The sequence below is a fragment of the Rattus norvegicus genome, chromosome 6 (genome assembly GCF_021556685.1).
Source record: "Rattus norvegicus strain SHRSP/BbbUtx chromosome 6, alternate assembly SHRSP_T2T, whole genome shotgun sequence".
Taxonomy (NCBI): domain Eukaryota; kingdom Metazoa; phylum Chordata; class Mammalia; order Rodentia; family Muridae; genus Rattus; species Rattus norvegicus.
In genome coordinates this window covers 12139886-12167753 of record NC_141539.1, presented here as the reverse complement: position 1 = coordinate 12167753, position 27868 = coordinate 12139886, and the positions used below count along the sequence as shown (strand labels likewise).

The window sequence follows — 27868 nt, the reverse complement described above, 5'->3', positions numbered from 1 at the left end:
TAATGAGTAGATCCGTTTTGTATGGCTGGACAGTAAGGTACCCTGGACTTAGTGTCAAGCAGCAGACATTGGCTATCCCCTGGTTTCCTGGTCAGCTGACTAGGGGGTTTGTGGCTCCTGACTTGCCTGTCACCGGCTCGGGGATTTCTCTCAGGTGGCTTAGGCCTGGTAAGTTAGTGCTAGATGGAGGCTTGCAGCTTATTCCTCATGAGCTCCTCTCTGGAGGGCGTTTGATGTCCTCATCCCTTAGGGAGTTTGCTTCAAAAGTCATGGAAGTCAGTCCTTTGAAACCCTTGTCTAGCCCCATTGGCATTCCTGTTGTGATTTTGGTCACACTGACTGTCTTAGTAACGGTTTTATTGCTGTGAACAGACATGATGAAGGCAAGTGTTATAAAGGACAACATTTAATTGGGGCTGGCTTACAGGTTCAGAGGTTCAGTCCATTATCATCAAGGCGGGAACATGGCAGCATCCAGGCAGGCATGGTGCAGGAGGAGCTGAGAGTTCTACATCTTTATCTGAAGGCTGCTAGCAGAATACTGGCTTCCAGAATACAGGCTTCCAGGCAGCTAGGATGAGGGTCTTAAGCCCACGCCTACAGTGACACACCTACTCCAACAAGGTCACACCTTCTAATAGTGCCACTCCCTGGGCCAGCACATACAAACCATCACACTGACTAACCCTGAAACAGTCTGAGTGGGTAGCATTCAAAGGCAAGAAAACATGGATGTCACTGAGGCCAGCTCACACACGGGGGAAGTGAAGGACTTGATGCAAAGGTGTCCTCTGTGGGCTTGATAATATGATCCATGGTCAGCCATGCTTTTTCACCCTGTGGGACTCTTCCTAGATTGTGTGTGCGTGTGTTTGTGCACGAGAGTGCAGTGTAGTACTTTTAGGGATGGTTGTACTCTTGTCTCCAGACACCCCAAATGCCTACTCATTTAGCAGAGACCTGGACTCTGAACTTGGACTTCTTGGTTCCCAGTCTAGCTCTGTCATGTTGTGTCAACTTGTAAACTTGCCTTAAATCCCTCTGTGTTTGTTTCCTCCTCTTTAAAATGGGAGGGGCATGTCCGTTCCACAGATCCCCACGAAGCAAATGAAGTGCTGAGTGGCTGGCATGCAGTGAACACTAGGTAGACGTCAGTGGTTCCATCCTGTGCCTCATCACTGCTTGGCTTTCACCAGTTCTCATTCCACAAGTCCACCGAAGCTCATACAAATAACTAATGTAATTTGAATTTGTCCAGACACTTCATTATTTTGAAGAGTTCACGTATGTCTCAGTATTTCATATTCTGTTGTTTGGAAGTTTATAATATTGAAGGTTTGGAAACCTTTTGCTAAAAGATGGCAAAAAATGTGTAAGCTCATTTCTAGAGTTATAAGGCAGTGGCTATCGGAGTACCCGAGCGGTATAGAAGACAAGACAGTTGTACATGTCTATATGCAGGAGTTCAGACATATCTAGATGGCTGAGACATTTAGTAAGTGAAACCCCGTTGTTTCTAAATTGTCTAAAATATAGTGGGGGTCCCCCCTCCCCATGTCAGGATTTAACCCAGAACCTCACAAATGCTAAGTGTACACTGTATGCTACCAGGCTGTGTTCGCACACTGATATCAGTGATGTAATAAACATTCTAACTCACCCTGATTTCAGTCCTGGCATTTGTTAACCTTGAGTGGTGTATTGAGTATACAGAAAGCTGCCAGGCGGGCTTGCTCTGAACACCTCGGAGCGCAACAGGTCCTCCATCTCCTGTGTGTCTCTCCCTGGGTCCCTGATGAGCAGCCCTCTGTGCCCTCACTGGCTGTGCAGTGTTGTGACTCTCCTGTTTCTTCAAATGCCTGACTATAAATCCTGTCATCACTCTCCAGCTTCCTTGGTTTGGACTGGGGTGAGGATCACGGCCTCTTATCTGGGGCTTTAGAGGGCTTTCGAGAAGTGAGTTCACACGCTCCAGCTCACTTCCCACATGCTGATGCACATCTTCCAGAGAATTCATTCACACTCTTCTCTTTCAGTTCTCCCAACACCTTCATGAAAACGCAGCGTATGTCCGCCCCCTGGAGGAAGGAATGCTGCATTTATTTGAGAGCATTACAGAAGATACTGTGACTGTCCTGGTAATTTTCCTCCTTGTTTAACAACAGAAAATAGGAGCTCTTACTGGGCTACCGAGTACGCTTGTAACTGTGAAATTACTTTTTATGCAGGAGACAACTGTGAAATTGAAAGTGTTCTCAGACCACCTAACTTCCTATGTACGCTTCCTGAGGAAGATCCTTCCTTATCAGTTAAAAAGGTACTCATTCTCTGAGAGGCCAGGGAGCCTGGGGAGCTGCCGGTGGGACCGACTTGCCCTGCAGTTAATAGAATAGTAACAGGCATTTTGCATCTGCCTGGGTCTTTCGCTGCCAGTCTGAGTGGTCAGTCAGCTGCCTTCTGCTCTGCTGACTGAATAACATCGCATGACGTCATAGTCAGTGGTTCCAATAATTGGGAATGGCACATTTTTTGTAAGAAAAATTTTGGCTTTCAGTTTTTATTATTCCTTTGTTGTTAATGTATAGATGGGAGTTAGAATATTTAACATCTGCATTTGAATCTAGTCCTTAGGTATTTTTGAAGTGATACCTTTTTATCACTATTGTGGGCTTGTTTAAATTATAAAGTCAAGTCTTTTATCTGCTCTGGGCCCAGGTCCTTGAATATTCTACCCTAAGTATTCAATAACCTTTAATATTCACATTAAATTTCTATAAAGGCATACAAATGTACAAGAAATTTGATAAAGTTGCTTGTAACCTTTAATATTGTTTGTTTGTTTGTTTTGAGACAAGATCTCATGATGTAGTCTTGACTGGCTAGAGCTTGCAATGTAGACTGGCCCGACCTTGATTTATAGAGGTCTACCTGCCTCAGCTTTTGGTGGGATTAAGGCATACACTAGGCCCACCGGACAAGTTTTTTTCTTTTTTTTTTTTTTTTTTTTCCTGGAGCTGAGGACCGAACCCAGGGCCTTGAGCTTGCTAGGCAAGCACTCTACCACTGAGCTAAATCCCCAACCCACGGACAAGTTTTAATACTTTGATATTTGATCTAAAACCACAAAGATTTCTGTTGCACCTAAATATTTTTTTAAATTAAGGATTTTAATACAATGGAACAAAAAATTTCTTGAAATATAAAATATTACAAAATTAGAAGCTACATAAATTAATTGTTGATTTTTAAAAGTTTTGTTTTTAGGAATTAATACATTTTATGTGATATCTTATTTCTGAATTCTAACCACTCCAGGTATTTGGGTAAACAAATTCTAAGGTTTGTGCATAAGAGAAGATTTAAACACTTTAAGACAGGGGCTAGAGAGATGGCTCAGTGATTAAGAGCACTTGGCTTCTCTTCCAGAGGTCCTGAGTTCAATTCCCAGCCACCACATGATGGCTCACAACCATCAGTAATAGATTTTTTTCCCCTCCATCTTTATTAACTTGGGTATATCTTATTTACATTTCGAGTGTTATTCCCTTTCCTGGTTTACGGCCAACATCCCCCTAGCCCCTCCCCCTCCTCTTCTCTATGGGTGTTCCCCTCCCCATCCTCCCCCCATTGCCGCCCTCCCCCCAACAGTCTAGTTCACTGGGGGTTCAGTCTTAGCAGGACCCAGGGCTTCCCCTTCCACTGGTGCTCTTACTAGGATATTCATTGCTACCTATGAGGTCAGAGTCCAGGGTCAGTCCATGGATAGTGTTTAGGTAGTGGCTTAGTCCCTGGAAGCTCTGGTTGCAGTAATAGATTTGATTCCCTCTTTTAGGTCTGTATAAAAACAGAGCACTCATATATATATATATATATGTGTGTGTGTGTGTGTGTGTGTGTGTGTGTGTGTGTGTGTGTGTGTGAATAAATTAATCTTTAAAAAAGACTTTAAAACAGAATAGACAGTACTGGTGTGGCTTGTTTGAGAAGATTGCATTTCAGAAGCATTGCAAAACCAGCCTGGCAGTATACACTCCGAGTCCCACCCCATGGGAAATGGGCAGGGGGATTATAAATTCTAGGTCAGTGTGCAGCACAGTGAAGACCCTATCTCAGAAAACAAAACAAAAACAATGAGGCCCAAACTAAATCACTGAAAGGATTTGTTATTTTACATTGCTATACATTTTCATGACATCAGTCTGTCTATATGTCTGTCTGTCTATCCATCCATCCATCCACCCATCCACCCACCCATCCACCCACTCATCCATCTATTTTTCTATGGCTGTGCATTTTATAATATCTACCTGTCTGTCTGTCTATGACTGTACATTTTTATAATATCTGTCTGCCTGTCTGTCTGTCTACCTACTTACCTATCTAAGGCAGTCTCACTATGTAGGCTTGGCCAGCCTGATCTCAACTGTATAGCACAGACCTCGACCCCCCAGAGACCTGCCTGCCTCTGCCTCTGCCTCTGCCGAGATTAAGGGTGTGCCCATCTGACTCTTTATGAACTTATCTTAAAGCACTTGCTTAACTCCTCTCTAATGCCCTTGCCTGCTCTGCTATCTTGCTGGCCCAACTCTTTTTAAATAACCACGTCGGGAGCAGATGAAGGGAGGGAGGAGATGAAATCTTGTCTCCACGTTAACTTTTCTAGGTTTTGTTGTTTTGTTTGAGGGTGGGAGACAGAGTTTGGCTGCATGGCCCAGACTCACCTGAAGTTCACCTTCCTGCCCCCGATGGCAGGGTTTTCTAGTTTCGCACGAGCTTTTTTACTTGATTATTGCACATTAACAATGTGCAACATTATTAAGAATCCACACTTAAAGAACTTTATAGTTAAAGTACCTACTTAAAGTTGAAAATGGTCAAGTATGTTTTTGATAATATTAAGGACATTTAAGTGTGAGCCTATAGTAGCAGCAATACCAGTTTTTGTTTCATTAATTCTCTTTAGGAATTCAGTTAAATGAATGTCTTCTATAAATGATTTAAGGTTTCCCCTGGCATGGCCTCCGTGTGTTTATTATGGAACTAACAAACTCACCTAGAGCAGAAGAAAAGCAAGGCGGCTCCCCGTGTTCCCATGCCCACTCTGCAGACGTGGGAATGCCCAGCTCTGTCTGCTGTGACGATGACAAACCGAGGCTCAGCAGAGCGGTTGTGACCCTGGTGTCAGCTCACAGAGGCAGCCTGGTTCTCCTCCATGTCTCCTCTTGCTTTGTCCTGTACTGTTTTGTTACCAGTTTTCGTCCAATCCTTAGGGAAACGAGACAATTTTGCTTTTGTTTCTTGGAACTATTTGACTCTTAAAGTCCTGTGAGAGGTCACGGTGAGAAACCCAGTGACACATTCCTATTTTATAGAGTCCAGAGGGTGGCTCAGTAGCTAAAGACTTCTGCTGCCCGGCTGTTGGGATCACGTGGTGGGGGGAGAGAACCCACTCCTGCAGATGGCCTTCTTACTGCCATATTGATGCCGTGGCATGTGCATTCACACAAATAACGTCTTGAAAACATGATTTTCATACTTAACAATATATATACACGTTCATGCTGGAGATGTGGCTCGGTGCTTAAGAGCACATTTTGTTTTTCCAGAGCACCTGAGTTTGATTTCCAGCAACTACCCAGACCTCCAGTTCCAGAGCACATTAAACCCCTCTGGCCTCCTCATGAACCTGACACATAGAGACATACACGCAGGCAAAGCATTTAGACAAATAAAAAAGTGTGTGTGTGTGTGTGTGTGTGTGTGTGTGTGTGTGTGTGTGTGTGTGTGTCTGACTGTCTGTCTATCTATCCATCCATTTAGACCAAAGGAAGCCAGGCATAGTAGCACACACCTGTAATCTGGAGGCAGAGGCTGGTAGATCTCTGCTCTGTGTGAGGGAGATGGTTATTTCTAGCCTGGTCTACAGGGCAAGTTTCAGGACATCCAGGGCTACACAGAGAAACCCTGTATCATAAAAACAAGAAAAGAAAGTCATTGAGGATGCTTACCTTTGAAACTGCTGTTCCTAGTTTAGAAGAAGAATGTGAATCTTCCCTTTGCACACCTGCATTGAGAGCCAGGAACCTGGAGCTGTCCCAGGACATGAAGAGGATGACAGCCGTGTTTGAAAAGCTGCAGACGTACATCACTCTCCTCGCCTTGCCAAGTAAGTGAGACCCCCGGCTCGCAGCTCGGCTGGAAAGACTAAAGAGCGTGGAGAGTGGGAGGAGCAGAAGGTCAGGAGCAGAAAACCCTGAGCTCAGTGAGCTAGAGTTAGGGAATTAAAGGTAAATGGATTTGAGTGTTGTGTAACGAAGTTAAGATAAACTGTTTGTCATTAACCATGGGTTAAATATGAATTCCCTCTCTCTTTTTTTCTTAAGTAGAGAAGGGCGTACTATGGCTGCCTATAGCGTGAACGTGTAACCACTTCACTAAGGAAGCCCCAGGGGCATCATGGCCGTTTGATAGCAGCACAGCACACGGAGCTTTCAGAGCCGAGGAGTATCTCCCTTTGGCCTAATTACAGGAAATACTGAGGAAATCACTGAGAATGCTGTGGTTTTAGCTGGGCCTGGTGGCACATCTGTGGTCTTAGGTAGGCCCAGCAAGCTGAGGCAGGAGTATCCTAAGTTTCCTGCCTTCCTTTGCATCCTGGCCTTTAAAGGAGGGAGGAGGGAGAGGGGGACAAGGGAGGACTCTTACAGCGTGAATGGCAGCGTAAGAAAAGCACCTGGTATTGTCTCTCGGCTCTCAGTTACCTGCTGCTCAGTTTACCCACCTAAGTCCAGCTCTGTAGCTTGCAGTGTACTCCTGACGGGTCCCTGCAGTGCAGACCATTGTACACCATTTGCCATCTGAAGAACCCTTTGTTCTTTAGCTCTTGCTTTCCAGGCTGCCATTCCTCCTGTCTAGCCCTAAGCATCCACTTCTCTATCTCCTGTCTGTGCATTAACAGTGGGACCACTGCATGCAGTTTGCTGTGCTCACTAGTTCATGTGGTGAGGCTTAGCGTGAGCCTGTGTCCACACTCCGTGCCTCTGTACCAAACACTACAGGTCCACTCATTAAGAACCTGGAATTGTTTGACAGTGATGTCTCAGACATTAAGACACACACTCTTTTATGTGGGCTGACCTTTTCATGCTCTGGGTCTGGCGACACATTTCTGTACCTAGGAGCAGACCGGCTAGATCAGATGGTGACTGTGTCGAGCTATCTGAGGAGTTACCAAGACAGTTTTCCAAAACAGCATTTTGCTTTCCTGCCAGCAATATGTGAGAGCTAATTTTTTCCATGTCTTCCCTAACTGTCGGTCCCCCGTCCCCCAGCTTGCTAGGCAAGCGCTCTACCACTAGCTAACTCTCCAACACCCCAGCTGTTCTTATTACCAGACTTCGGTCTTAGCTGTCCTGGTGGTTCTGAAGTGACTGCACTGCGGTTCGGCTTGTCCTCTCCTACTGTCCAGCTGTGCCACATGTATGGTTATTTCTTTGGTGAAACATCTGTTTGGATCTCTTCTTCATTTTAAATTGGGTTCAGTTGTTTGCCTTCTTATCACTGAGTTATAACAGTTCTTTGTGTATTCCTCAGCCAAGTCCCTTGTTGGATGCACGATCCACTGGATTTTCTCCTACTTTTACTTTGCCTTCAGCTTGCTTTGAAGCCCAGACATCTTTAAGTGTGACAAATCTCAGTTATCTGTCTAACTATTATTTTCCTTCTGTTGAGGAGGGGGTCCCACCTTTTCATATGTAAAAACCCTTTATCAAGTCCAAAGTTATGAGGACATGTTTTCTTCTAAGAGCTTTGCAGTTTTGTTACACTTAGGTGTTTGGTCCATTTTGACTTAGTTTGAGTGTGTGGTACAAGGTGAGGCTCTGGCTCCTTTTCATGTGGCCACCCAGCATGTCAGGTCCATTTGCTGAGAGGACAGTTCTCTGTGGTCCTGCACCCTCACTGAAAGGCAGTTGACCACACGTGCAGAGTTTCCTTCTGGACTCCCAGTGTCGTTTCTGGATCTGCCTGTCTCCTGTGACGTCACACACCATTTTGATGACTGATGCTTTGTAGTGAGTGTTGAGATGAGGAAATGTGAACTCCCTACTTTCTAATTTTCCAAGGGCATTTTGGTTGCTCAGGACCCTTTTTATGAGTTCTAACACCAGCTCTCGGGTTTCCGTAATGCAAGTTTCCCGTTTGCGGCACTTTGTTATACTAGCCCCAGGAGATAGACTTCTTAGGTCTTCTGATCAGTGAACATCACAGTTCTTTACGCACTGTAGTTTTGGGGGCCTGAGGCTGCTCAGTGCTGCTGCTCAGGGCCTCAGCCTTGGCCATGCACGCTCACGATGACAGTGGTTTGAGAGACTTCACTTTCTCCTTCCCTAGTTAGACCCTGGACTAAGCTCTGTGATTGCTGGATCATCGCTCTGGACTTTTCTGAAGGCTTTGGGGCATGTGTCACTTACAGGATGATTGCATTAAATACAGGCTTCTTTAGAGTTAACATATAACTAACTGGTAGAATTTTTGAGGTTCATGTTTATGATTTGTGACCACCAGAGGACGGTGTCGTTTCACTGTGGTAATTTACCTATCGTCTGGTTCAGTGACTTGGCCAGTTTCTTCTGTGCTTTCACACCACTTTATTGCGTGAGAGCCATAGGCTTGAAAACTTTTTCATGTGTCCCAGGTGAGATCATTTCCTTGCTGCTTCTTTCTAGAGCTCAATCTCAGAGCCACAGTTGAAGTGTTGGGGACAGTTGTATCTCAGGAGCTTCAGGTCTCTTTGGCTTGCCAGGGGTGACAAGGGCCATGCAGCACTTGGTCAAGGAAGAGCCTCCGTCTCAGAGGTGTGAGAGCAGGTGAAGAGTGGGCTCCTCCCCATGTCTTGGCCATACTGATCAGAACGGAGCCTTAGCAGCCTTGGCTGGGAGAAGAAGGGGAAATCCGGCCTTAGCTCGGGGACAGAGGAGAAGGAGGCCTGTGGGCTGGGCTGTGCCTGTTAGGAGTGGGATTTCTGTTGTCCTACGCTGCTGGAGGAGAGACTCGGCTCACTTAGGACAGACTCGTGCTGTCCTTCTGAGTTGTTACTGATTTTCTCTTCTTCATTTACTGTGTGTGTGAGTTCAGTGCTGTCTGTGGGTGTCAATGAGCGCATGCTTGCACACACCCTATCAGCTCTTAGGGAAATGCTCATGGGCTTGTGACTGGGTTTTTTCCTAGGTACAGAGCCAGATGGACTCCTTCGGACAAACTACACTTCTGTCTTAACAAATGTTGGTGCTGCTCTGCATGGATTTCATGACGTCATGAAAGGTGAGCCTTGAACCAGGACCTGAGTCCATGAAAACCTTCATTCTTCCGATCTGCCTGCATTTCACTTAAACACATATTGCTGAGGGCTACAGCCCAGAAAGAGGCTCAGTAGCCTCCAGCTTATGGGGAGGTACATAGCTGCAGCCTTCTCTTCCAGCTGCTTTATTTCTGAAGAGAAGCGCAGTGCAGAAGAGGAGACCTTGGCACAGGGGTTCACTGTAGTGACTCAGCGTGGCACTGTGATTGGACTACACCAGACATGATATTTAGTGGCACTCAGCAAAATTTGCTATCATGTTAGAACTCAAGCATGCAGGCATAAAGAAACCAAGCCCAATGTCTCTAGAAAATGGTATCCTAGTGTCCCTTATCCTGAGAATATTTATTTGTCTTTGTGAGACAGCCTCACTGTGCAGTCTTGACCACCTAGAACTCTCTATGGTTTAGGCTGGTGATCTCCCTGCCTCTGCTCTGGCATGCTGTGGTGCAGACACACACCCAGGCCCAGCATCTCACCAGCATCCTTGGTATTGTTGTTGCTCTGTGCTGGGGATTGAACCCGGGACCTTGAACACGGTACATAATGTTCCACACCGAGCTGTATTCCACGCTCATGCTTTGCCATCTGAAATGCCTGTCTTAAGTCTGGTCTTGTTGGGCATAACGTTTAAGAAATAAAAATCTCAGGTGTAGCGGCACACACCTTTAGTTCCAGTATTGAGAGGTAACGACAGGAGGATCTCTGAGTTCTAGCCAGCCTGGCCTACATAGATAGACCCTGTGTCAATAAATAAGTAAGTAAGTAGATAAGTAAATAAATAAATGTTGGTTAAGGACCTGTCTAGTGTTCATTTGGTTCTGTACTTTTAAAAAACAGTTGGCCACTGGGCAGTGGTGGCACATGGCTTTAATTCCTGCATTCAGGAGACAGAGGCAGGTGGATCTCTGTGAGTTCAGCATCGGCCTGGTCTACAGAATGAGTTCCAGGACAGCCAGAACTATGCAGAGAAACCCTGTCTTCCCACCTCAAGCCCTCCAAACAATGTTGTTGGCCAAGGAGTTGAGGGATGTCTTCTGAGTAATAATCAATTCATAGCTCTGTGTTGCTTCTAGATGCCCTGTCCCCTCGCCCCTCCCTTCTGAAACTGGAAAGGGCAGGAAGGAAGGGGAAAGATGCAGGAGCTGTTTGAGGGGCCGCGTAACTAGCTTAAGTTCCCAGGTTCTCCGCACTGTTGGCAGTTAGTGATTATCTTACAGGAAATGATTTGTTTCTCAGTGCAAAAGTGTTTTGTACAATGTGAAGGAGGGAGAGAATTAGTGTCCTCCTCAAGACTGGCATGTCACAGTATCTTTATTTTTATTGATATTTTAATCATCAGTTACATCCTAAGGAGCCTAAAATGCTTTAAAGACATTAACACACTTTAGTTTGTGTTTGTGACATTTTCTGAAGTCAGGATGCAGCTGAGGTGTCCAGGACACAGCGTGTTACTTCTCTTGCTTGGAGGCTGTGGACGACAGCTGGCTTCCTCAGCCCCTGTGCTGCTGCTGTTTCTTCTCTTTTCCAGTTTAGTGAGGGAATGATGGGTTTCATCATGACATTTTCAAGCTTGCTTTTACTCTTGAAAATGAACATAACAAAAGAAGAGAAAGGTGGGAAACAGGAAGGATGGGGAGGTGATTGTGGGCCCTGTTGCTAGGGTGATGGTCTCAGCCTCTTTGCCTGCCTGGAAAGACTGGTGCGATGAAGAGTTGGAGTGTAGTAGCCGGTGTTAGCAGAAGCATCTCTTCATTGCTGTTTAGGTGTTTGTTTGTTTGGTTTGGTCAGGGTCTTACCCTGTCACCTAGGCTGGCTTCAAATTCGTGCTCCTGCCTCAGTCTCCTGAGTACGGGATTACAGGCCTGCACCACGATGCCTGGCAGGATCTTGGCTTTAAAGACAACTTTGGTTGTAGCCCTCTTCCCTTCTGCTCTGCCTGAGTGATAAGACTTGCTCCCTCTAGTTTGGACATGGGAAGGATGTCCAGGCAGGGTGAGTAGGAGGTGGTTAGCATAGAAGGAAAGCATGGGAGTGTCAAATGTGTGCTCTATGTGGAGATTGAATCCAAACCGAGGCAGCAGGATAGCTCAGTAGATACTGTCCCTCACCAGGACTGACCGTGGCGTTTGATTCCTAGAAGCCATGCGGTGGAGGAGGAGCTGAGAAAGAACTACTGTAGGCTGTCACCTGGTTCTCTCACATGCTGTGGTGTGCGGAGGCCGTTTATGTAAAACACTCTGGGACATAATAGCCCTGTGCCAGCTCGTTGGGTCTTTGTAGTGGCAGTGTGACATAGTAAGACCACAGTGTGAAGATGGACACTCTAGCTCAGAGGTTAGAGCACTTGCCAGAAACATGCGGGGCCCTGGGGTTGGTCCTTGCTACTGAAAGAAAAAGAAAACAAAACAAAAATAACTCATGTAAGAAGGAAAAGTGGCTGAGGAATAGAGGAAAAGTCTAACTTGTCTCTGAACAGAACAGTGGACTAGAAGTTGCATACAGGGGCTGGAGATGGTTCAGTGGTTAAGAGTGCTTGATGCTTAATCACGAGGACCAGGTTGCAATCCAAGAACCCTTATCACGTGGCTCATAAGTGCTTATAACTCCAACTTCAAGGACTCTAATACCCTCTTCTGGCCTTCTTGGCCACCTGTGCACACATATGTGCATATATTCACACAGACGTGTACATTCCTGTACACACACACACACACACACACACACACATACATACACATGTGCGCACACACACACACATGTACACACACACATACACACACACATCACACACACATGCACACACAGACACATCACACACACATGCACACACATCACACACACACATGCACACACACCACCTCCTATTCACTTTGTAACCAGCTGATGTAGCACAGTCTTGATTCTTGAGGTCATTGTTTTCAAATGCACTTAATAAACCTGGAAGACTAGCTGTGAGAATCAATCCGACTGGCTAGCTGCATGCAGCTTGTATGTGAATACTCATGTTTTCATCTCATCATTTTTTATAGATATTTCCAAGCACTATAGTCAAAAGGCTTCCATAGAGCATGAACTTCCAACAGCAACGCAGAAGCTGGTAACGACTAACGACTGCATTTTGTCCTCAGCAGTGGCGTTAACAAACGGAGCGGGGAAGGTGAGTGTGCTCCAACCTATCCCAAACTTAAAGTCAGCTCTCCACACGTGCTCCTTAAAAAACGTCAGGAAATAAGGCCTGTGTGTGCGCGTGTGTGCGTGTGCGTGCGTGTGCATGCACGTGCGTGAGGGAGGAAGAGGAGGAGCAGTCCCTGGTTGACCCAGAACTTTGTGCATGGCAGGCAGACCCTCTGCCACTGTGCCGTGCCCCCCAGCCTTCTCTTCAGTGACCCATCTGTTGAATATCTAAAACACCGTGGCAGTGACCGTTGAGCACGCTGGTGAATGAGTGGCTCATCCACTGGTTTTTAAAACCAAAGCAGTTTTCAATTTTTTTTATTTCATATACAAAACAATGGGTTTCATTATGATATTGCTTACGTATCTGACACTGTGTTTTGTTGTGTCCAGCCCCATGGCCCTCGTACCCCTTTCCCTTTCCTTCCCGCTCATCTCTTTCCTCCCAAACAGCTCTTCTTGCTCGCACGCCACACCCGGATCAACATGCGAGCACACATCTGCAGCCATAACTCTTTTGAGTGATATATTATTACTCATTTATAATACAGCATCTTTACCATTATTTTTATCTGCCATGGCCCCAGCCAAAGAGCTGAGAGGACAGCTTGTGGGAGTTAGTCTTCCCTTTTACCCGTGGACCCTGGAGATGGGCCTCAGCTTGGCAACTGGCAGCAAAGACAGTCCCCGTCTCCCCGGCCCTCAAGTGCTGATCTTGTTGGACAGAGCCTGTACTAGTTTCCTTACCTGTGACCAAATGCCTTGCAAGAAACAATTAAAGGAGAATTGTAGTTATTGGTTTACTCTGGAGATTATACATTAATGAGACCATGAATTCACTGCACGTATGCGCGCTCACATGGACACACAGATACACAGACGCACTCCTAAGTGTTACGCCCTGATGAAGTATAGTAAGGAAGAAAGACAATTATTAGATCCTGATGGAGTGATTTATTTAGTGACTTACTAAATCGCCTGCACTGCTGTCTGGAACAGAATGACCTTGAGGAATAGCTGAAACACTGGGTTGTTGCCCTTAACAACCTGCTGATGGCCACATACACACCAGTGAAAACTGCCCTACTTTGTGGTGTTAGAGCACAAAATGAGAGTGGAAGCTGGGATTGAAGCCTTTTGGGAGCTTTCCTGACTTCAGTCCACTGGTGGCACCTTGTCTCTTCCATTTTCATTGGTGTCAGAGTGTTTCTTCCAGAAAGATCCCCACAACACTGAGTCTGTGTCTCTTGTGTGTATGTGTTCAGGGCTGACCGTTTGGTCTTGGGTAACTGACTGGTGCGCTCGCTCCTCCCTGGGAACTCTCAGTGTCCCTTAGTTGCCTGTGGTTCTTTGTGCAGGCCCAGGGCCTCCTGGTCTCTCCACTTTGGAATGTCTGTTGTTGGACTTGGCTTACTGTTTGAGGTAATACATCTGCAGCATGGTGGATCGGTGGCCGTGAAACGTGTAGAGCTGGTGACATTACATTTGCAGTCAGGAAGCAAGGAGGCCTATAAGAACTAGAAGGCTGTTACCATAAGGCCCATCCCCCAGTGTCCTGCTTCCTCCGCAAGACCCCACAACCTCCTAAAATACTACCAACTGCCACAAAGTGTTCACTCACATGAGCCATATAGTACCGACCACTGGGTTTTACCTGATGCTGTAAAAGACTGATAAAAAGTGAAACGTGTAGACGATTGGAGTGTGGTTGCTTAGTTTTGAGCAATATTTACCAGGGTTGAATTCTCACAAATACTGTCTCATACTGACAAACTAGGACACCTGCCAGTGTACGCAGAACTTCTTTCTGTAGCTAGGACGTTTAGCCAATCATTGTCTTTATTTCTCCATTCCAGATAGCACTGTAGATTCAGAACCATAGCTCGGCACAAATATCACTGTGGGGCTTGTAGCTGTTATATAGATTGAATACATGCTCAGTCTGGCAGGAGTCCACACATTTTTTAGTCTTGTTCATGTTCTATTTATAATTAACCAGTTAAGGTTGTACAGAACTAGGTTCAGGTAGCAATTATGAATAAGAGGCTTATGTCATATCTATTCTGTTGGAATATGAGATATTGAAAGTTAACATTAAAAACCCCAAACATAGATACTTTAAGAACAATATAGAAGTTATAGCTGATGAGAAACACCCATAGCTGAGCATGCCACATGCTTTTAATCCTAGGCAGGTGGTCCTCTGTGAGTTCAAAGCTAGCCTGGTCTACATGGTGAGTTCTAAGCCAGCCAGAGCTATATATTGAGCTCAGTTAATCACCTACAGACTAATTCTGCATCAGCCTGGGCTTTGAGTAATGAGCAGGGCACATCTGAAGTCTTCTTGTGTTTACATGGGCTTCCTATCACACGTTGTGAAGGTCGTCTCAGATAAGTGCAGGCTTCGGGGCAGGTGTGGAAATTTCATTTCATTCAAACTGCTCTGAGAGCTTGTGGTTCAACTGCTGTGACAAAACACTGTGGAAACTTAAAAAGGGCAGCATTTAAATGGGGGCCTGCGTACAGTTTCAGAGGGTGAGTCCATGAGAGAACTTGGTGGCAGGCAAGCAGGTGTGGTGCTGGAGCAATAGCTAAGAATGCACATCTGAAAGTCGTAGGCAGGCAGCGGCTGGGCCTAGCATGGGCTTTTGAAACCTCAAACCCACCCCTGGTGACACTCTTTCCAACAAGTCCACACCTTCTCTCTCTAACAGGGCCACACCTCCTAATCCTTCCCAAATAGTTCCATTAACGAGAGTCAAACATTCAAACATGTGAGCCTCTGGGGCCCATTCTTATTCAGACCACTGCAGAACTGTTGGAAAGCCATGTTTTCTTGTCGTGCAGAACTGTTGGAAAGCCATGTTTTCTTGTCGTGCAGAACTGTTGGAAAGCCATGTTTTCTTGTCGTGCAGAACTGTTGGAAAGCCATGTTTTCTTGTCGTGCAGAACTGTTGGAAAGCCATGTTTTCTTTTCATGCTGTGTTTAGATTGCATCTTTCTTCAGCAACAACATGGACTACTTCATTGCTTCACTGAGCTATGGACCCAAGACAGCCAGTGGATTCATTAGTCCCCTCTCAGCTGAATGCATGCTACAGTACAAGAAGAAAGCTGCTGCCTATATGAAGTCTTTGAGAAAGGTTTGTGGCTGCTGCTAACCCGTCGTTTCTTTACTCACGTTACCCTTATTGGTCTTGTGTTGGGGTGGGGACCACAGCATTGTGTCTTTTCTGTTTTTCTTTTGGAATATTGCACTCACAGACTTTCAATCAGCATTTCCTTTTGGGAGCATCAGTCACAAAGACGTCAATTAAACAACTCTAGGGTACTGGGTAGCCTTATATATGGCCAGGGATGCCCTTCAGAGAAGTGGCATGCTTAACTATAAAGCATGCAAACTAGGCAGCCTAAACACTCAGCTTGTCAGTGCTCTAAACTGTGCCTAGAAGATGTTTGCAAGGCTGTGCTCCTCAGTGCTCATAAGTCAAGAGGACACGTAAATGAACCATGGAGCATCCACACTGTAAAACCACACAGTGTGCAAACAGGGATAGAGTGGACACCATGTGCAGAGCAACAGTGAGCTCTAAAACATTGTGAATGCAAAGAGCGAATGGTACAGAGAAACTTCGGTTTAGAAAACAACAACGAGGCATTCTGCACAGCATGAGCAGGTTCATAGAGGTGCCCAGGGCCCAGACATATGTACCAGGCTGATAACTGATTGCCTCTGAATTGAAGCTGAAATTAGGGCTAATTCATCTGGAATGTTCTACTCTAAGAATGTTTGTATGTGTTTTATAGATAAAACCCTAAAACACAAACTATACTTACTATTAGCACTGCATACAAGGGTGAGAGCCAGGCAACAGCCCCACCCACCAGCAGTGGAGTGGTTAAGGCCTACAGATTCACAGAGTGAACTAGAGAGACAGTAAAAGAGTGGGGATGGTACACATTCCTCCAGTCACTATAACAGTGTACATCCTGCATATGTATTATATGGAATATATATAATACACAATGCATCAGGAGGGTAAACCTCTAAAAGTATATTCAAGCAGGACATATGCATCTTGGTCATATAGTCTCTGTGCACATGAGCACACATGTACAGTCAGTTTTTTGCATGTAGACAGTCTTCACACAGGGGAGAGTCCCATGAGGGGTAAGACTGAAAGTAGGACAATGAACCCTGCATTGCTTACGTCATCATTACATATTCTTACTATACTTAGAACAAAATTACAGATGTTTCGTTTTTTTTCTGCTTCTGCAACTTTTAGTGTTCCCGACTACACTTCATGACTGTCAGCTACTCATACATAGGCTTCCTGCTCACCTGGCTCAGAGTTTCTCAGTGTTTGAATGTCGTGTCTGTGCTGACGCACGGTGAGGCAGGGTAGCTTTTCATGCTTACTTCTAAGTCTTTTTAAAGTAAGTGTCCCTAGCTAGAATTCAAAGAGTTCCCTACATATTAAGAATTTAAAAAATATTTAAATTTATTTGTTCACAGTTTCTTATACAGACGTGGTATGTCTAGGTCATATCCATTCAACACCTCCTGGATATCCTATATTAATAATTTTAATTGCTTATGTAGAAAACCATTTCTACTCTTGGTATAGTACTGCTTTTAGAGTAGAAATTTGAATTGTATTTATTTTGAGTGGTCAGTATGCAGGCACCACGTTTGTATGCGGAACTTTGAGGACAGCTTGAAGGTTCCCTCTCTTCACCACAGGGCTCCCTGGGCTGGAGCTCAGGTTGTCAGGCCTGACAGCAAGCCCTCACCCACCGAGCCAGTCACACTCTACAAGTTCTGATCCTTATGCTATTTATCACTCAGTAGGCCTTTTCCTGTTTTTCATTTTTTTTCTCTCTTTTTCTTCCGTGGTGGTCATTCGTAGTCAAGGCCCCTTTCCCAAGGCTGTAGAAGCATGAGCTGTGTTTTCTTCAAATAGTTTTCCTCACCTTCAAGTGTTTGTCTCCGATCTGTCATGACTAACAGGAGAGAGAGGGCCTTACTCTTTGTGTGTCAAGCCTTCCTTTCCTCTCTGAGCTGGAGGGAGCCTTTGTCACCGAGCAGAGGCCTGTGGGCCTTGTCTGCTCTGCCACCACCCGTGTTTGGTACAGGTGCTGGAGAGCTGTACAATTGCCGTGACAAGTGTCTTTGTTTTCCTTTGACGCGTAATAACGGAGATCATGTGCATTGACAACCATCTTGGTTTAGGATCACACTCCACTCGGCCTTCTTGTTTCGTGTGTAGGACCTTTAATGACTACAGTGCTTTGTTTCCAGCCCCTGGCAGAGTCTGTACCTTATGAGGAAGCATTGGCCAACCGCCGGGTTCTTCTCAGCTCTACGGAGAGTCGGGAAGGCCTCGCACAGCAGGTATGGCTCCAGGGACATCATGGTCTGATTACAAGCAGAGATGGTCAGTCCTGTGGGAGGTTTAGAGTAGGTGGAGCGAGAAGGAGCGCAGACGGCTCTGGTAGTCAGTTCTCCATCTGTGCCATGTAAGACTGATGTTTGATAGAGCGTGAGGACCCGAGGCGCTATCCACTGACATCCAGGGCATCTTGCCTTGGCTGGTGTCATAGTTGGTGCTCAGTGGTAGCAACAGACGGACATCAGAACACTGAGGCAGGGAAAGGGGGAGGGGAGCCTCAGGCTATTTCCTTTTGTACTAATAGAACTTGTCCTTTGCTGATCAGTTGAATTGGGGCAGTAGTTGCCATGGAAGGCACTGTTTCTTTCAGAGATTGGTATAAACTAATATCAGCTTAGATTTTTGTCAGATATTCATTTAAATTACTTTAATGTCTGACTTATTTGTAATTTGGGAAAATTCTCCTTACAGGACTAGGAAATGCTTTCCCAAAGTACTACCCTGGTTCACACTGCTGCTTTCCAGAGGACACTATTCCAATCCCTAGCTCCATTGTGGCAGGGGGGATCAGATGCCTCTTCTCACCTCTGTGGGCATCTGATGCGGGTGCTGGGAAACAAATTCAGTGCAAGAGCTGCTAGTGCTATTAACTGCTGAGCCATGTCTCCAACCCCCCAAATGACTTTTAAAAAGATTAAAAGTATAACATGCAGAGATGTATCAGATCACTAATGCATGGCACGGTTGTTACAAGTTTTCACTGCTATAACCAGGATGGAATGGTCTAGAGTGTGTGGGGGGTGGTGGTGTGGGGGGGTAGTGCTTCACTGCGTGAGGTGTGTCTCAGGAACAATTCCAAGGTAACAAGCAGGTTCTGTGTGTCTGTGGCGTATTCCAGAGCTCTGACTCTGTTTCTGTTTTCGATTTTTTTTTTCCTGCTTTGGTGTCTTTTTCTTTTTTCTTTTTTTTTTTTTCATGGCATTTTTCTTTTTTTTTTTTAATTTATTTAATACTTAATAATAATTCTTTGGTTTCCGGGCAAACATCCCCCTCCCCCCTCCCCTTCCTTATGGGTGTTCCCCTCCCAACCCTCCCCCCATTGCCGCCCTCCCCCCAACAGTCTAGTTCACTGGGGGTTCAGTCTTAGCAGGACCCAGGGCTTCCCCTTCCACTGGTGCTCTTACTAGGATATTCACTGCTACCTATGAGGTCAGAGTCCAGGGTCAGTCCATGTATAGTCTTTAGGTAGTGGCTTAGTCCCTGGAAGCTCTGGTTGCTTGGCATTGTTGTACATATGGGGTCTCGAGCCCCTTCAAGCTCTTCCAGTCCTTTCTAAGATTCCTTCAACGGGGGTCCTATTCTCAGTTCAGTGGTTTGCTGCTGGCATTCGCCTCTGTATTTGCTGTATTCTGACTGTGTCTCTCAGGAGAGATCTACATCCGGCTCCTGTCGGTCTGCACTTCTTTGCTTCATCCATCTTGTCTAATTGGGTGGCTGTATATGTATGGGCCACATGTGGGGCAGGCTCTGAATGGGAGTTCCTTCAGTCTCTGTTTTAATCTTTGCCTCTGTCTTCCCTGCCAAGGGTATTCTTGTTCCCCTTTTAGAGAAGGAGTGAAGCATTCACATTTTGATCATCCATCTTGAGTTTCATTTGTTCTAGGCATCTAGGGTAATTCAAGCATTTGCGCTAATAGCCACTTATCAGTGAGAGCATACCATGTATGTCTTTCTGTGTTTGGGTTAGCTCACTCAGGATGATATTTTCCAGTTCCAACCATTTGCCTACGAATTTCATAAAGCCGTTGTTTTTGATAGCTGAGTAATATTCCACTGTGTACATGTACCACATTTTCTGTATCCATTCCTCTGTTGAAGGGCATCTGGGTTCTTTCCAGCTTCTGGCTATTATAAATAAGGCTGCGATGAACATAGTGGAGCACGTGTCTTTTTTATATGTTGGGGCATCTTTTGGGTATATGCCCAAGAGAGGTATAGCTGGATCCTCAGGCAGTTCAATGTCCAATTTTCTGAGGAACCTCCAGACTGATTTCCAGAATGGTTGTACCAGTCTGCAATCCCACCAACAATGGAGGAGTGTTCCTCTTTCTCCGCATCCTCGCCAGCATCTGCTGTCACCTGAGTTTTTGATCTTAGCCATTCTCACTGGTGTGAGGTGAAATCTCAGGGTTGTTTTGATTTGCATTTCCCTTATGACTAAAGATGTTGAACATTTCTTTAGGTGTTTCTCAGCCATTCGGCATTCCTCAGCTGTGAATTCTTTGTTTAGCTCTGAACCCCATTTTTTAATAGGGTTATTTGTTTCCCTGCGGTCTAACTTCTTGAGTTCTTTGTATATTTTGGATATAAGGCCTCTATCTGTTGTAGGATTGGTAAATATCTTTTCCCAATCTGTTGGTTGCCGTTTTGTCCTAACCACAGTGTCCTTTGCCTTACAGAAGCTTTGCAGTTTTATGAGATCCCATTTGTCGATTCTTGATCTTAGAGCATAAGCCATTGGTGTTTTGTTCAGGAAATTTTTTCCAGTGCCCATGTGTTCCAGATGCTTCCCTAGTTTTTCTTCTATTAGTTTGAGTGTGTCTGGTTTGATGTGGAGGTCCTTGATCCACTTGGACTTAAGCTTTTTACAGGGTGATAAGCATGGATCGATCTGCATTCTTCTACATGTTGCCCTCCAGTTGAACCAGCACCATTTGCTGAAAATGCTATCTTTTTTCCATTGGATGGTTTTGGCTCCTTTGTCAAAAATCAAGTGACCATAGGTGTGTGGGTTCATTTCTGGGTCTTCAATTCTATTCCATTGGTCTATCTGTCTGTCTCTGTACCAATACCATGCAGTTTTTATCACTATTGCTCTGTAATACTGCTTGAGTTCAGGGATAGTGATTCCCCCTGAAGTCCTTTTATTGTTGAGGATAGTTTTAGCTATCCTGTGTTTTTTGTTATTCCAGATGAATTTGCAAATTGTTCTGTCTAACACTTTGAAGAATTGGATTGGTATTTTGATGGGGATTGCATTGAATCTGTAGATCGCTTTTGGTAAAATGGCCATTTTTACTATATTAATCCTGCCAATCCATGAGCATGGGAGATCTTTCCATCTTCTGAGGTCTTCTCAGTTTCTTTCTTCAGTGTCTTGAAGTTCTTATTGTACAGATCTTTTACTTGCTTGGTTAAAGTCACACCGAGGTACTTTATATTATTTGGGTCTATTATGAAGGGTGTCATTTCCCTAATTTCTTTCTCGGCTTGTTTCTCTTTTGTGTAGAGGAAGGCTACTGATTTATTTGAGTTAATTTTATACCCAGCCACTTTGCTGAAGTTGTCTATCAGCTTTAGTAGTTCTCTGGCGGAACTTTTGGGATCACTTAAATAAACTATCATATCATCTGCAAATAGTGATATTTTGACTTCTTCTTTTCCAATCTGTATCCCCTTGACCTCCTTTTGTTGTCTGATTGCTCTGGCTAGAACTTCAAGAACTATATTGAATAAGTAGGGAGAGAGTGGGCAGCCTTGTCTAGTCCCTGATTTTAGTGGGATTGCTTCAAGTTTCTCTCCATTTAGTTTAATGTTAGCAACTGGTTTGCTGTAGATGGCTTTTACTATGTTTAGGTATGGGCCTTGAATTCCTATTCTTTCCAGGACTTTTATCATGAAGGGGTGTTGAATTTTGTCAAATGCTTTCTCAGCATCTAATGAAATGATCATGTGGTTTTGTTCTTTCAGTTTGTTTATATAATGGATCACGTTGATGGTTTTCCGTATATTAAACCATCCCTGCATGCCTGGGATGAAGCCTACTTGATCATGGTGGATGATTGTTTTGATGTGCTCTTGGATTCGGTTTGCCAGAATTTTATTGAGTATTTTTGCGTCGATATTCATAAGGGAAATTGGTCTGAAGTTCTCTTTCTTTGTTGGGTCTTTGTGTGGTTTAGGTATAAGAGTAATTGTGGCTTCATAGAAGGAATTCGGGAGTGCTCCATCTGTTTCAATTTTGTGGAATAGTTTGGATAATATTGGTATGAGGTCTTCTATGAAGGTTTGATAGAATTCTGCACTAAACCCATCTGGACCTGGGCTCTTTTTGGTTGGGAGACCTTTAATGACTGCTTCTATTTCCTTAGGAGTTATGGGGTTGTTTAACTGGTTTATCTGTTCCTGATTTAACTTCGGTACCTGATATTTGTCTAGGAAATTGTCCATTTCCTGTAGATTTTCAAGTTTTGTTGAATATAGGCTTTTATAGTAAGATCTGATGATTTTTTGAATTTCCTCTGAATCTGTAGTTATGTCTCTTTTTCATTTCTGATTTTGTTAATTTGGACACACTCTCTGGGTCCTCTCCTTAGTCTGGCTAAGGGTTTATCTATCTTGTTGATTTTCTCAAAGAACCAACTTTTGGTTCTGTTGATTCTTTCTATGGTCCTTTTTGTTTCTACTTGGTTGATTTCAGCTCTGAGTTTGATTATTTCCTGCCTTCTACTCCTCCTGGGTGTATTTGCTTCTTTTTGCTCTAGAGCTTTTAGGTGTGCTGTCAAGCTGCTGACATATGCTCTTTCCTGTTTCTTTCTGCAGGCACACAGCGCTATGAGTTTTCCTCTTAGCACAGCTTTCATTGTGTCCCATAAGTTTGGGTATGTTGTACCTTCATTTTCATTAAATTCTAAAAAGTTTTTAATTTCTTTCTTTATTTCTTCCTTGACTAGGTTATCATTGAGTAGAGCATTGTTCAATTTCCACGTATATGTGGGCATTCTTCCCTTATTGTTATTGAAGACCAGTTTTAGGCCGTGGTGGTCTGATAGCACGCATGGGATTATTTCTATCTTTCTGTACCTGTTGAGGCCCGTTTTTTGACCAACTATATGGTCAATTTTGGAGAAAGTACCATGAGGAGCTGAGAAGAAGGTATATCCTTTTGCTTTAGGATAGAATGTTCTATAAATATCTGTTAAGTCCAGTTGGCTTATGACTTCTCTTAGTCTGTCTACGTCTCTGTGTAATTTCTGTTTCCATGATCTGTCCATTGATGAGAGTGGGGTGTTGAAATCTCCCACTATTATTGTGTGAGGTGCAATGTGTGTTTTGAGCTTTAGTAAGGTTTCTTTTATGTATGTAGGTGCCCTTGTATTTGGGGCATAGATATTTAGGATTGAGAGTTCATCTTGGTGGATTTTTCCTTTGATGAATATGAAGTGTCCTTCCTTATCTTTTTTGATGACTTTTAATTGAAAATTGATTTTATTTGATATTAGAATGGCTACTCCAGCTTGCTTCTTCTGACCATTTGCTTGGAAAGTTGTTTTCCAGCCTTTCACTCTGAGGTAGTGTCTGTCTTTGTCTCTGAGGTGTGTTTCCTGTAGGCAGAAGAATGCAGGGTCCTCGTTGCGTATCCAGTTTGTTAATCTATGTCTTTTTATTGGGGAGTTGAGGCCATTGATGTTGAGAGATATTAAGGAATAGTGATTATTGCTTCCTGTTATATTCATATTTGGATGTGAGGTTATGTTTGTGTGCTTTCATTCTCTTTGTTTTGTTGCCAAGACGATTAGTTTCTTGCTTCTTCTAGGGTATAGCTTGCCTCCTTATGTTGGGCTTTACCCTTTATTATCCTTTGTAGTGCTGGATTTGTAGAAAGATATTGTGTAAATTTGGTTTTGTCATGGAATATCTTGGTTTCTCCATCTATGTTAATTGAGAGTTTTGCAGGATACAGTAACCTGGGCTGGCACTTGTGTTCTCTTAGGGTCTGTATGACATCTGTCCAGGATCTTCTGGCCTTCATAGTTTCTGGCGAAAAGTCTGGTGTGATTCTGATAGGTCTGCCTTTATATGTTACTTGACCTTTTTCCCTTACTGCTTTTAATATTCTTTCTTTATTTTGTGCGGTTGGTGTTTTGACTATTATGTGACGGGAGGTGTTTCTTTTCTGGTCCAATCTATTTGGAGTTCTGTAGGCTTCTTGTATGCCTATGCGTATCTCTTTTTTTAGGTTAGGGAAGTTTTCTTCTATGATTTTGTTGAAGATATTTACTGGTCCTTTGAGCTGGGAGTCTTCACTCTCTTCTATACCTATTATCCTTAGGTTTGATCTTCTCATTGAGTCCTGGATTTCCTGTATGTTTTGGACCAGTAGCTTTTTCCGCTTTACATTATCTTTGACAGTTGAGTCAATGATTTCTAGGGAATCTTCTGCTCCCGAGATTCTTTCTTCCATCTCTTGTATTCTGTTGGTGAGGCTTCTATCTACAGCTCTTTGTCTCTTCTTTTGATTTTCATATCCAGGGTTGTTTCCATGTGTTCTTTCTTGATTGCTTCTATTTCCATTTTTAATTCCTTCAACTGTTTGATTGTGTTTTCTTGGAATTCTTTCAGGCATTTTTGCGATTCCTCTCTGTAGGCTTCTACTTGTTCTCTAAGGGAGTTCTTCACGTCTTTCTTGAAGTCCTCCAGCATCATGATCAAATATGATTTTGAAACTAGATCTTGCTTTTCGGGTGTGTTTGGATATTCCATGTTTATTTTGGTGGGAGAATTGGGCTCCGATGATGCCATGTAGTCTTGGTTTCTGTTGCTTGGGTTCCTGCGCTTGCCTCCAGCCATCAGATTATCTCTAGTGTTACTTTGTTCTGCTATTTCTGACAGTGGCTAGACTGTCCTATAAGCCTGTGTGTCAGGAGTGCTGTAGACCTGTTTTCCTGTTTTCTTTCAGCCAGTTATGGGGACAGAGTGTTCTGCTTTCGGGCGTGTAGTTTTTCCTCTCTACAGGTCTTCAGCTGTTCCTGTGGGCCTGTGTCTTGAGTTCACCAGGCAGGTCACTTGCAGGGGAAAAGTTGGTCCTACCTGAGGTTCCGAGGCTCAAGTGTGCTCGTGGGGTAATGCCTAAGTCCTCTCCGCGGCGGCAACAACCGAGAAGATCTGCGCCGCTCTTTCCGGGAGCCTCCGTGCACCAGGGTTCCAGATGGCGTTTGGTGTTTTCCTCTGGCGTCTGGATGTGCGCAGAGTGCAGTCTCTTCTGGTTTCCCAGGCGTGTCTGCCTCTCTGTAGTTTTAGCTCTCCCTCCCACGGGATTTGGGTGCAGAGAACTGTTTATCCGGTCTGTTTCCTTCAGGTTCCGGCGGTGTCTCAGGCGCAGGGGTCCTGCCGCTCCTGGGCCCTCCCCTACGGGAACCCAGAGGCCGTATACAGTTTCCTCTTGGGCCAGGGATGTGGGCAGGGATGGGCAGTGTTGGTGGTCTCCTCCGCTCTGCAGCCTTAGGAGTGCCCACCTGACCAGGCGGTGAGGTCTCTCTCCCACGAGGTTTTGGTGTCTTTTTCTTGAATGTTAGAAAGTATACATAAGATTTGAGTGTCACCAAAACACATGTCTGCCCACGAAGGATTCTTTGTGTTCTAAGGAACATGTCTGTGCTGGATGAGCTCGCTTTCCCTGTCTGTGTGGAGGCCCATGGAGGCCAGAGGAGGCTTGAGCCACTGTTGTTCCTCAGGCAATGCCCACCTTCTTGTAACTCGCTGTGTGGGCCCACCTCTCTTCACTGCCCAGAGCTGGGATTATCAGTGTGCCTTTCAGTTTGTTAGTATGAATTCTGGGCAACAGACTCAGACCCACACTCCCTGCCTGAGCTGTCTTCCCATGGTGTCCTTTGATGGTTAGCTGGTTCAGTCTTTGCATTTAGGGTCATTCCTTGGTGTCCCTCTGCCAGTGTTGTTTTTAGAGCTCCCCTTCGGTACAGTCTTTGCCCCGACTACATTCTGTCTCTCATTCTCTAAACTCGGCTACTTTTTAAGGTTCAGCAGAGTTTGGAAAAGATTTCTAAACTGGAGCAGGAAAAAGAACATTGGATGTTAGAAGCACAGTTAGCCAAAATCAAGCTGGAGAAAGAAAACCAGCGGATTGCGGACAGGCTGAGGAGCACGAGCAGTGCCCAGCTGCTTGGGCTGGCCCAGGAGAATGCCACTGTGTCCATTGCTTCAGGCCAGGAGGAGGCTGCAGCCAAGGCCCTGACAGAGCCTGTGCAGAGCACCAGTCTGGTGAGTGTCTTCCCGCTTCCCCTCGCTGCCATTCATTTTAGCGGTAATTGATAAAGACCCGGCCCATTCGTAAAACAGAACAGCAGAAACTGCGTGGCTTCTGAACAGCAGGAGGCTGGGAAGTCCAAAGAGCAGGTAGGAATCTGTCCAAGGTGCACTTACGGGTTGTCCAGGATATACTTCCGGGTCACCCTACATACATAGTGAACATAACGAGCAGCCAGGGCCTGTTTTGTAAATGTGCAGGAGGCCGTCTCCCACGGGCCTCTCCTACTCCATCACATATGAACTCAGAGAGACACAAGCCCATCTAAATCAAGCCAGTTTCTCTTGCTTTAAGCAGAGGCAGCTTGTCTCCTTCAGAAGGCAGCTCCATGATGTTACAGGAGATTTTACCTGATGTCCATGTGGACAGCTGTGTTTCTAGACGATACAGGAAGTCAAATCAGAGGGGATTCTACTTCTCTTTGAAAACACTTCCAAGACGGAGCTGTGTGACTTTTAGTTTCCTCGGTTTTGGTCTTTTCTCTACACCTACTCCATTCTCTCTGTACTGAGGACTGAACCCAGGGCCTCGTTCTTGCTAGGTAGTACTGTATTACTGCACTGAATTCCACGTCCCATAAATGCTTAACTTTTCTAGAATGACCACTAACGCCACTTTAAAAGAATTTCCTGGTAAATCCCAGAAAGTGCCGAGCTCAGAGTGCACGTGCAGCGTAGAACCCTCGGGCTCAGTCTTTCCTGTCAGGGATCACCTGAGCAGTCAGTCTCAGCCTCACATTCCCCGCCTTCTCTGTAAGTGCTGTCTAAAAAGAAACATCTCTCTTGACACTGAAGAATTCAATTATTTTTATAAAGTTTTCTAGTTACACCACTGCTTGTTAATTTTAAAAAAAAGGGAAGTCAAGAAAGAGAAACCAGAAAGGGCAAATGTAGTTAGTCTGCCAGCTGAGCAGCTGATGGAGCTGTGTGCCTCTGCAGTGCTGGCCACCACTGTTCTTGGTGTGTCTAGGCCTGCCCGTGTCCAGTGCTGCACATGTGTGTGTGTGTGCGTGTGCGCGTGCGTGCGTGTGTGCGCGTGCGTGTGTGCGCGCGTGCATGCGTGTGTGCGTGTGTGCATGTGTGCGTGCGTGTGTGTGTGTGTGTGCGTGTGCGTGTGTAGGATAGAAGGAGGTGCTCGGTGCTTTATCCACGAGCCACGTTGCTACCTAGGAGCTCTCCTAGATGTTGAGAAGAGTATGTACATACGAAGGGTAAAGCAAAGGTAGAATGCTTCTGTTCAATCTAGATAGCAGATGCATGGATAAGACATCCAAAAAACACCAGAATTTAAAGGCTGCCCAAGAATCGTTTGACAGCATGGCAGCAGTAGTCACCATTGCATTCTGCAGGAACCACTTCAGAGTCAGTCTCGTCAGTGGGTCAGACTGTTTTCCATTGTCTGTCTGTGTCTCTGTCTCTCTCACCCCCCTCCCCCCACACACACAAACTCTTATACCTTCCTTCACTTACTTTGGCATTGGTGGTAGTCATGACATGTACATGGCACAGACTAGGCCAGAGGTAATGCTAATAATTTTAGCAGGGATTTCCCTAATTATTTGCCAGACTGGGTCTAAAACTGTGGCAGTGTATTATCTCAGTGCGTCCTGAGTAGCATTGTAGGAGTGTGAGTTGTAGCCACTGTCCATGTTACAGTTGAAGGTGAGGGAAGGAGAAGAGCTCTCCTGTGGCCACAGCTGGTCTCGCTCTAGTGAGCTGCTCAGCTCTCTGCAGAGACGGCATTGGAAACCAGTACACTTGGAGGTGACTTCAGCTGCTGAAAGCCAAGGCTGATTCTTTCCTTGACCTCTAGTAATGGCAAACACCGTTTTCC

General features: G+C 45.0%; 1 protein-coding gene across 3 annotated transcripts in view; it reads left to right on the top strand.

The window, feature by feature from the left end:
• Ppp1r21 (protein phosphatase 1, regulatory subunit 21) overlaps positions 1 to 27868 on the top strand; it is a 69241-nt gene that overhangs the window by 27827 nt on the left and 13546 nt on the right. For all 3 annotated transcript variants that reach the window (XR_015621975.1, NM_001271305.1, XM_087553662.1), the window contains 8 exon segments: positions 2037 to 2138; positions 2229 to 2317; positions 6030 to 6166; positions 9229 to 9321; positions 12391 to 12518; positions 15526 to 15678; positions 17841 to 17933; positions 25747 to 25989. Coding sequence is in view for 2 of the 3 variants with exons in the window: in NM_001271305.1 (NP_001258234.1) it covers positions 2037 to 2138; positions 2229 to 2317; positions 6030 to 6166; positions 9229 to 9321; positions 12391 to 12518; positions 15526 to 15678; positions 17841 to 17933; positions 25747 to 25989 (1038 nt within the window). In the remaining variant the exon portion in view is untranslated.